At 37.9% G+C, this 11,464-nt stretch overlaps 1 protein-coding gene across 1 annotated transcript; it reads right to left on the reverse strand.

Annotated features, from left to right (window-relative positions):
* Nucleotides 1-8,039: 8,039 nt before the first annotated feature.
* On the reverse strand, nucleotides 8,040-10,221 carry LOC116124700 (pentatricopeptide repeat-containing protein At1g53600, mitochondrial-like). Its single transcript, XM_031410439.1, is given in 2 exon segments — nucleotides 8,040-8,459; nucleotides 8,461-10,221. Coding segments are annotated over 2 exon segments (2,181 nt in total).
* Between the last annotated feature and the right edge of the window lie 1,243 nt (nucleotides 10,222-11,464).

An 11,464-nucleotide genomic window follows, 5' to 3' on the forward strand; every position in this document is an offset into this window, starting at 1 on the left:
AAACAAAAAGTGCAGATCGCGTGAACAGGAGGCTGCCATCCATAAAGATTTTCGACGACCCTTCGTCTTCCACTTCCGACGACTCTTCGACTTCCTCGACCACAGATCATCATCATCCCGGAAAACCACCACGGCAAACCACCACCCAGAACCACCACGCCGCGACGCTTCGTCTTCCACCGCGTTGTTTCGTCTTCCTGGCCAGTTTTGGTCGTTTTCTGGTGACGTTCCAGATCCCCAAGGGTAGATCTTCATTCCCCATAGCCGGATCTTGCATTTCCAAGCTTCAGCCGCCGCGAAAACCGTCGGAATCCGCAGTTTTGCCGTCGCGACTCTTCATTTTCCAGGCCAGATCCTGCTCATTTCCGGCGACTTCTCACCTCCCCAGGACCTGATCTGAACTCCCCATCACCAGAGCTTTCCATCGGTACCTTCGGATCCCATTTCCGCCGCCGTTTTCCGGAGACCCGCCGGAAAATTAACGTTTTCTGGCGAACCGCGGCTGTTCGTATTCCGGGCTGTCCGTTGGTCGTTTTCGCCCATTTTTGCACCATATCGCTATCGGTTACCTCCTTTCCGCCATGGTCAGCTCCGTTTCCACCGTTTCGGCCTCCGTCATCACCACCATGAGCGGCCAAGCTCCCGGTTGTCTGTTACGGCATAGGCGAGATCGGGATTGACTCCACGACTCTCCTCAACAGCTCTCGACTAGTTGGATGAGCCCGATTATAGGACATTTGGTAGTATTGTGCTTCAGATTATATTTGTTTTCGTTTCATGATTGATTTCGATACTTTAATATGATTTGGGCATAACTTGTGATGAATATTGTTGTCCATTGTGATTTAATGTTTTCATAGAACTTGCTGAATGATAAACGTTGGTTTGGAATAATTAAATGATGAATATTGCTTATCTTACTTCGCATCGATTGTAATTGAGTTGTGTTTGGATTTAATTTAATTTCTACTATTGTTGCGTTTATTGTGAAGTTGGTTGATTGGATATTACGTGTTGACAGATTGTATTTGTTAATCGCGTACCAACTAGTGGTATTGCCTTGTAGCGTTTATCGACGTTCAATGATAGTCTTTAACCAATCGAACTTGAGTGATCGGGTGAGACAGGATAGATTATACCTAGAGTGTCGGGAAACCATTTCATTGATTTACCTTGCCTTGTAGGTTTAGGGGATCGTAGAGGGTGGAGGAGAATTGTGTGAGTCGGTCTCGTGTCGGACCAAAACCGTAACGGCAACATTTTTATTATAAAGTTTTTATTAGTTTTAATTGCACTATTTCATTATTTGCATTTAGTCTATTTAGTTTCATTAATCCATTGCCAATTTCATTTTCGCTACTTAAAATACATTAGGTTGTTAGTCTTGCTCCCTGTGGATTCGATCCTGCTTACCGCTAACTATGGTACTTAGGTTTAATTTTTAGACTGTGACGATCGGTCTAACAATTTTGTGTAGGAAACCATGGGAGTGTGGAATGGCAAGATGGAAACCAGTTATTCTTCTCAACAACCGAGCAAGTGAATTACATGGTTAGTTCACGAAGGCTGCAAAGTGACTCTTTCTCCAATGCTTACAATCTTGGTTGGGGGAATCACCCAAATTTGTCATGGAGCAATCAAAGCAGTCAATCAAATCAAAGGACAGTGCCAAACCATCAACCAGTGGTGAATCATCAACCATGTGAGCAAAGAGTGTCAAAATTGGAAGATATATTCGAAGAGTTCATGCAAGAAACCACAAGTTTTATGAATGAGACATGCTCAAACTTCAGAAATCAAGGAGTGTCCATTCAAAATTTGGAGGTTCAAGTGGGGCAATTGGTTGAGCAATTGACAAAGAGATCTCAAGGTTCTTTGTCGAGCACAACGGTCACAAATCCTGAAGCACAATTAAATGTCATAAAATTGAGAGGTATAGTGTTGGAGCAACCTCACAATGAAGAAAAGTTGGAAGAACAAGAAGACAAGACCAATGAAGAGGAAAATCTCAAAGAAAAATGGTGTGTAAGAAACTTAAGGGAATTTCAACCAAGCAACTCACCTCACAAGGAACAATTTGAGGAATTTGGTGTAAATGCGCACAAGTCAAAATTGGTGTTGGAAGAGACTACAAACATTGGACTCAACCAATCACCATCTCATCTCAAGTATGCATATACGAATTTGAAGTTCCGAAAAGATGCTTATGATAATGTCCGAAATTCCAAAGGAAATACCAAGAGGTGGCAATGGGAAGTGAAGCACCTCACAAGGATCTGGATTGACGAAGGACCATAAGAAAGTCGAGCTTCCGACTATAAACAAGCGCTTCTTGGGAGGCAACCCAAGTCTTTTCAATTGTTTTTCATTTCATTGCTGTTTGAATTTGTTTTAGTTTTCTTATGATTTTGAATTAGTTTTAATTTATGTGTTTTTGGGTGTTTCAGGTGAAGTTTGAAGCTAAGGAAAAGGAAAGAAAATGCTCCAGACTTCATCGGGACGAAGAAGTATTCTTCGCCGCGGCGAAGCACGTCGCATGAAAATGAAGTTGAAAAGTCCCAGACTTCGCCGGGGCGAAGTTTGTTCTTCGCCGGGGCGAAGTAACCTAAAAAATGATACAGCTTCTGTATTTTTTCTCCTCGGCGAAGAATTTGTCTTCGCCATGGAAAAACCTAGGTTTTAATTTATGTTGAACTAAGAACTTCACAGCAGCGAAGCTTGTTCTTCGCCGCGGCGAAACCTGAGAATTTTTTTTAACCCACCTTCATTCTCTCCATTTTTGCGATTTCAAACCCTGGCCTCCGAAGAATTTCTTTATGTTTTATAAGTAGGAATTGATGTTGAGTTCCTGGTTTTTAGCTCTTTATTTATTTTTGTTCAGATTTTAGGTTTAGTTCAATAAGGTTGAGATTAGGATGTAATTCTTTCATATTAATCGGTGAGGGTATCTAACACATTTGGCACCATAGACTTTCAATTGTTTGACAGATGATGATGATGAGGAAGCCAAGGAATGGATGCCAAGATTTAGCACAAGAATCGACCTTTACAGATTAATCAGGGGAGTATCTTATAACCTTTACCTTTGTTTTTTTTCTATTCCTTGGATGTGCATGATGTGACATTGGAGACAATGTCATTTTAAGTTTGGGGGTAGGGAAATTTTGAGTGTTTGTTTGGGTGTTTCTTTTTGTTTTAAGTTCTTTGATTGTTAAATGTTTAGTGTGTTTTGTGTGTGTTGTGTTGTCGTTGCCTAGATGAATTGCATAAGTCAATGATGAAACTAGAATTGTTGGGATATTATTTTTGGAAAATGTTAAGCATTGCTTCAAGTTTATGTTTATTGACTGAATTTTGATTGAAGTTTGTTGAGTGGTTCAACCACCATTTTCATTTATTTCGGCATGCTTAGATTCATTTTATGTGGTTAAGTAAAGTTTGATAATGTTGGTGGACTCTAGAACCTAGTTAAGAAGTGCTTGAGGCGAAATTCTAGGATTAGACATGGTTGAGGAGATGATTTATGCATTCTTTTTGGAACGTTTGAGCCTTTCCAGCCGACCCATGAATAATCTTTCCCTAGTCACCCATTTGAGCCTTATGATATTATCATTGCCTTATTTTCCTTGCAAACAAAAAATTGTCCAATCCCTATACCCTAAACACTTTATCGTATCCTTTACGAGAATTATGGACCTAATGTATGACACAAAAGAGCTTTAAGAGGTGTGTGAATAAGTGATGGACCAAAATCTTAAGTTTGGGGGTTGCAAAAAGGGCACGAAGAAGGGGAAAAAGACCTAAATGGTGTTGAAAATAATTGTTATTGTAAAAAAAAAAAAAAAAAAAAAAAAGGAAGAAAAAAATTTCTTTAGTTCGATTCAAAATAAAAAATAAGAAATGCACAAGTTTGAGGGTTGTTAAATGGTTGATACTTTGATTGGTGGTTGAGAAAGAAAGTGGAGATTGATGTATCTCTTAGTGTTTGCATGAGGAAAACCGAGTTCTCTTACTTTGTTTATCCTATCCCTTTCCTTGGATCCCACTACCCTAGCCTAACGTTAGAAGCTTGCAAAGACCTTTTGATCCTCAGCGATGTCTAATCTACATTAGTGGAGAGTAGTTCCATACTTAGGCTTATGGAGTCTGCCACCATTTGATAAACTTTACATTTCTGGATAAAATAATCCGGAAAGTTGGAATGTGGACTAAAGTGTGGATCACCTACTCGGGGGATTAATAGAGAAAGATAGTCGATGCAACTTATAACTTCTTGGAGTGTTGAACATTTTCTAGTAATAATTTTTCAACAACCTTAGAGACTTGCATAAATTCTAGGCAATTCTTGTGTTGAGTTTGAGTCTAATTTTTGTTTGTTCATTTTTAGTTTTGTTGTTTTGTGTTTTTGGTTGTTTGTTGCTTTTCTTTCTTTGAGTTTTTATTCCTTTTTGCTCGAGGACGAGCAAATCTTAAGTTTGGGGGTATTTGATAATCATATTTTACACTATGATTTTGCATTGAATTTTGATAGGATTTAGGATACTTTTCATACAATTTGGGCCATAATTGCTACCTAATTCTATTAATTTGTCTTTGTAGGCCTAAACGATGATTTTTAGCATAAATGACAGTTTTGAGCGTAAATTGTGTAACTTGAGCTTGAAAACTCGGAATAACCTGAATTTAGAAGCTTTGGAAAGCTAAGAAGAAGAGCTACAACGTTCATGTTTTGGGTTTTTCCTAATTCTGACTGGACAAAGGTGAAAACTTGGCTTGAAGTCGTGAAAAGGACGCTGGGAACTGAAGAAAAACGTCTTTGGACGTGCTTCAGTATTTCTGCCATAACTTGAGCTGTAGACCTCGGATTGTGCTGATTCTTGAACTACCAGAAAGATAATTGAAAGGGCTACAATTCATATGTTTTACACTTTTCCAGATTCTAACTATATCATGCTCAAATTGGGCCTGTAAGTCTTCGCCGCGGCGAGGAAAAAGCTTCGCCGCGGCGAAACCTGCGTCAGATGCAAAAATAAAACGACGCGTTTTGGCTTGCTAGGGCTTCGTCCTTAAGTGAGAGAGGTATAAATTAGAGCGAAAAGGAAGAGAAAAGGGGCTTGGTTCGTGATTTGGGAGGCAGCTCATGGAAGGAGAAGATTATTGAAGATTTGGGCTTCAAATTAGAGAAGATTTCTCCATCTTTTGCTTGCTTTTCAATGATGAATCTTGATTCAGTTTGTTTTTGTTGTTTTATTTCGTTTTTGAGTATGAACTGAGTTGTTTAGCTAGGGTTTGATGTAATCTTGATACAATGATTCAAATTTATATGGATTGAATTACTTTGAGTTTTAATTTCATGATTGAGTGTTTATCTCTTTGCTTAATGTCTTTTGGATGCTTGATCACCATTCAAATGTGTGTTGTTCACAATGAGACTGAGAAGTGATTTGTGATTGTGCCTCTTGGGATAAATACCATAGATTAGCAAACGCTAGAGATAGGTTTAGCGATCTATGAAATCTAGATAGAATTCCACAAAGCTTAAAATCCTTTGAACTATTAATCTTCATTTTGTTGGGTGCGGAAGCTTAATAGGGATAAGTAGGGAAATGTAGCATGAGAATGTATGTTTTACAACTAAGGGAATTCAATTTTCAATCAAGGAATTAGAACTTGGGTAATAGATTCTATGAATTGGATTAGCGTATCTAGGTGAAATCAACACCCTAACATTTTTTAGCATTGTTTAAGTAGTTAAGTTGTTGGGTTTTGCTTTAATTTCATTATCATTCATTTATATTTTGTTAATTTGTATTTAGTTTGTTAATTTTCCATCAATCCAATTTATTGTTGCTTCAATTAGGACTTAAACTAGAAAATTCGGTACTTAGTAACATTATCCTCGTGGGAACGATACTCACTCATCACTTTATTACTTTGTGCGACTAGTGCACTTGCTATTTTTGCATGTTGTAGTAAACACGCATCATTGGTCTACCACCCTCTAAATCTCCTCTGCAGTAATTATTGATAGGATCTCTTGAGGGGGACTCGCATGAGCATCCTACACAGGCGAAGTGGTCCCCTCCTCAGTTATGGTCGTTGGGGAGTCCATTCTTCTGCGGTCTAAAAAGAAAAGCAACATGTAGGGAATCACTCAGTCCTCGTACACTGTTTCGTACGATGACATGGAGGAAAAAAGTAAAGGCTTTTTCCCTTAAACCGTAGGAAAACCCTAAAAGAATGCCTTAGAGCCATCATCAAATGGCTCAAACCCAAGGAGAATATTTCATCTCTGATCAACTACTGGTAGACTGTCATCGCACGGTGACTATCGAAAACAAGAAATAATAATAAAAGTGGCAGAGATACCATCCTTACCTCTTGAAATGAGAAGATGAATCCTCCTGTTTCGAATATCAAGCGTGCACCAGTCTGGCAGACAAAGAACCAAGGCTCACAAAAATTTTTGCTCTCTTTGAGAAGGTGAATATTGTGGCATTACCTAAAGTAAGCTTGGGATTTTATAGTGAAGGAAGTGGCACTTTGGTTTCTCGAAGTCAAACGATGTTTGGGCGAAAAACGCATCTGATCGTTGATCGCGACCACGTGTCACGAATCAACGAAGAAGAGTAACCGTCACGCTTCGAGAAACCAAATCATCGTTCTCTTCCAATTGAAACACTCAAGCGACGGCACGTTTCCCCCCTTCACATTAAATGCGCCCCACATCTGCATTTAATGCTCTGATAGAGAATGTCGTTTCAGCATGACTTGCATTTAATACGCATGACTGGCACTTATTGCCATAGGACACGTCTGTCAGAGCAAAAGATATTTCATTAAATGTATCAGCTACAAAAGTGCAACGAATAACATCTGAAGAGGTCGTTATATAGAATACTCTTCGTCTTATGTCAGTCGCGAAGCGACATGACTCTTCGATCTTGTCTTATGTCAGTTGCAAAGCGACGCAATTCCTTGTCTTCAGCAAAAAATTCCGCTACGTGCAATAAGGTCGTGAAACTCGGTTGAAAACCAGTCATCTTTATGGCATTAAACATGGTCTAAGAATAGGTCGCTGACCCTAAGAGTAAACCATTTCAGGTCGCCTATATGGAAACGTTTCTTCGACCTCTTTGCAGTTAGATCGGATCGACCAATATCTCTTCAAACGCATCAAATCAAGGCATAATATGTAGTTTCCAAGGTTCGATTCTCAAACCTTAAAAATTAGGGGACTTCTGTTATACCTGGAAAAGTAGGGCTAACGCAAAGCCTTATCAACGCAAGTGGTAGGGGCTTAGGTAAGTCTTGCAGCCATTCAGACGCAGCCACATCGCACGCTGACTCAAGCGACATGCTCCTGCCAATGTAGTGGGTGTGCGCCAAGCTGGTGAAAGGCTGGAGAAGATCCACGTGTCCAATCCCTGCAAGAGTCGAGTAAATCACTCGAGCAGGTGAGCAACAGGACACAAGCAAGGACTTGCATAGCAATCTGACCCACTTTCTGATTTAGTAATCATTACCTCAATTCATCCCACTATAAATAGAGGGATCCTCTCCCGTTTGTGGGATTAGCTAATTTCTCTCTAGAATAGCATATATACTCTCTCTCTCTCTCTCTCTCTCTCTCTCTTGTAAGTCAGCTCGTTGAACGCGACCTAATCTCAAATATATTAATACAATACCAGTGGACGTAGGATTCGCTTTCTTAAGCATCTGACTTTAAACATTATTCTTCTTCTTCTTCTATTCAGTTCTATCCCCTTGTATACGTGTGTCTTCTGAGTCAGCTCAGCATTTCCCATGTGCGTTTAGTTGGTGTCAAAATCACGCATCAACATAAATAAACCAAAAGCCATCTCTATTAACTGACAAATCCTCTTGAACACAAGCTTCTAGCCATCAAAATGCATTGAGAAGGCAGAACCTCAGAAGAGCATCTAATTCAACTTGACAAACTCCTTCCAAAGATTAAGATAGATGGCTTCCATACATCTTCACCAAGAAAGAAAATGATGGCAAAGACCTCAAAAATTTTATGACACATTGGTCAAAGGAAACCAGTCATACCTAGGACAATCCGACTCTCTTATTTCCTTTGAAATTATCTGTAGTGTATCTTTAATCTCTTCCTAGTTCATGTGGCATTTTTCTCTAGCAAGAAACAAATGAAATCTATCTTTAACAATAATCCAACTGCAACCTGGACTCTTCCTTATCCCTTTTGATTTCTTAGCCATTCTTACTCGGTCCCCATCATTCTTTTTTCCCATGATATAATATAAGCTAGACAAGACCACATAAGGGGTCGCACTATCAGGCTCTAACTCAATAAGTTGTTGTGCTGCAAGCTTTGCAAGATCAAGACGTAAATGGGTTCTGCTAGCACCAAGAAGAGCCCCCCAGACCCCAGCATGTGGCTTAAAAGGCATTGAATAGATCAAATCAATAGCATCACTTGTAGATCAAATCAATAGCATCATCAAGTGATCCAGCTCGACCAAGGATATCAACCATGCATGCATAGTGGTCCGGCCCTGGTTCAATATTATATAAAGATTTCATGGATTTAAAATAGTTTAATCCTTCATCTACTAATCCTACATGTGCGCAAGCTGATAGAACACCAAGAAAAGTGACTTGATTTGGCTCTAGCCCTTCATTTTCCATCTTCCTAAACAAATAAAGAGCTTCATCCCCGAAGCCATTCTGTGCAAAGCCAGTAATTATTGTGTTAAAAGAAAAACTATTTGGTGCCTTCATATTTAAAAATATCCTATAGGCATCAGTCAAACTCCCACACCTTGAATACATTGAAACTAAGGAAGTTTGAATATACAAATCAAATTCCATATCCAGTTTTACCACATAAGCAAGAATCTGTGACCCTTGATTTAATGTCGCCAAACCAGCTGAAGCACTGAGGACAGCGCTGAAAGTCATCTCGTTCGGCCTTATTCCTTTTTGAAGCATCTCAATGAACCAGCGGAAATCCTCCTCATACTCCCCGTTATTAAGAAAACCTGAAATGACAGCAGTCCAAGCTATATGATCTTTCTCTGGCATCATTCTGAACAACTCAATGGATCTCTCAATATTCCCTTCTTTAGAAAATCCAGCAATCATAGTTGTCCAAGAAACCATATCCTTCCCTGGCATCATTTCAAAAAGTCTACAAGCTTCTTCAATTTCATCATTGTGAACATAAACTGTAATTAACGCATTCCAAGAAGCCACATCTTTCTTATTCATTAAGCAAAACATTTTATTAGCTTCATGAACCATACCGAATCTACAATACATTTTGACAACAGAATTTCCTGGAAAGATGTCAAAATCAAATCCCAAGCGCAAAAATAACCCATGCACCTGCAGTCCCTCCCACAGTCGACAAAAACTACCACAAGCCTCAAACATTACAGTCAACGTAGTCGAACTGACCGCCACAACTCCTCTTCTCATACTCAAAAGCAAGCCAAACCCATCTTCAAAACATTTAACTTTCATATATCCGTCAATCATTGTCGTCCAAGTAACCACATTTTTTTCCAGCATTATATCAAAAACTTCTCTAGCCTCAACAACCCTTCCCTCCTTACAATACCCATCAACAATTAAGCTCCAAGAAACCACATTTCTCACCACCATACCCTTAAAAACCTTAACCGCCTCCTCAAATCTTCCCGTCTTCAAATACCCACCAATCAAAGCATTTGAACAAACCGGGTCACGCAACTTAGCAGGCACATTAACATACAACATCTCCGCCTTATCAAACTTCCCACTCCGAACAAAACCCGTGACCATCGCCGCGTAAGACACCTCATTACGCTGTGGCATCCTCTCAAACAATTGATATGCTTTATCAACATCACAATTGTTCTAAATGTAAGCAGAGATCATCGCATTATACGAAGCGGTGTTTCGTTGAGGAATTTCATCGAACAGTTTCTCGGCTTTTTCAATTAGGCCATTCTTCCAATACGCAGTGAGCATTGCAGTCCAGGAAACTGTATTTTTGCGGATCATGCGATTGAATATTGACTCAGCTTCTTTGATGTTTCCGTTCCTTCCATTTAAGGTTGTCTGGGTATTGCAGTTAATAAGAAAGCTCTTCCTATTGGGGGCTTTTGGAGTCGAGAAATTTGAGTAGTGGAGTGAAGAGTTCAGGCGAGAGAAATGTTTACGTAGCATTGCAGCTGCTCGTTGTTTAAACATAGAGTAATAATACGTTTATACCACTCTTTTACACCATTTTTATTACATCATGATGTGGCATATATTATAACCACATAAATTTTATTATAATATTAAAAAATTAAAATAATTAAAAATTTATGTAATTATGATATATGTCACATCATGATGTAATGAATATGGTGTAAACGTAATATTATTCTTAAATATAATTAAGAAGTTTTTGAATTAGGGTTTTTGAATTGGTGTAAGTTTTGGTATAAAATACTATTGCATCTCTAATTTACTATACCAAATATTACACTGAAAAGAATATTCTTTAGAATATTCTTTTTTTCTTTTATTATAATAATCAACAATTAATCTATTTCACTCATTATTTTTGTATATATTAATTAAATATTAGGAATGATATTTTTATTAAATAATAATTACTTTAAAAATTATACTAATTTAATAAAATTAAGTATTTATTTAATCAAATAAACATTACATTTAATATAGAAAAACATTACATCTAATATAAAATGATGCCCAAAAAAAAAAAAAAATGTATTGTCCATTCAAGCTTTTGAGATTTGTGGCTTATTCAAAAAGATGTATTGTTTATTCAAGCTTTTGAGATTTGTGGCTTATTCAAAAAGATGTATTGTCCATTCAAGCTTTTGAGATTTGCGGCTTATTGCAAAAGATGTATTGTTCATTCAAGCTTTTGAGATTTGTGGCTTATTAAAAAAGATATATTGTTCATTCAAGCTTTTGAGATTTGTGGCTTATTCAAAAAGATGTATTGTCCATTCAAGCTTTTGAGATTTGTAGCTTATTCAAAAAGATGTATTGTTCATTCAAGCTTTTTAGATTTGTAACTTATTTCAAAAGATGTATTGTTTATTTAAGCTCAAAAAGATATGTTGTCCATTCAAGCTTTCAATTCAAACTTATGTTATAAAAGAGCATACAACACATTAGTTTTGAACACATCTCTTCTATTTCCTCTTAGCAAAAAAAAAAAAAAAAGCATATATCTTCTTCATTTGTGTTACAAAATGACTACACAACGAAGTTCTTCGTACACAAATGAAGAAGACATGCATCTATGTCATATTTATCTTGATGTTTCTCAAAACCCGATTTTAGGTATAAACCAATCTAGTGATCAATTCTGGTCTCGTGTTGAGCTTGACTACAATAGTTCCAAACCCGCGTTTCTCACCCAGGTTCGAAACAAAAGATCTTTGCAATGTCGAATGCAACTAATCTTTAA

The sequence above is a fragment of the Pistacia vera genome, unplaced genomic scaffold (assembly GCF_008641045.1).
Source record: "Pistacia vera cultivar Batoury unplaced genomic scaffold, PisVer_v2 Contig155, whole genome shotgun sequence".
NCBI classification, from domain to species: domain Eukaryota; kingdom Viridiplantae; phylum Streptophyta; class Magnoliopsida; order Sapindales; family Anacardiaceae; genus Pistacia; species Pistacia vera.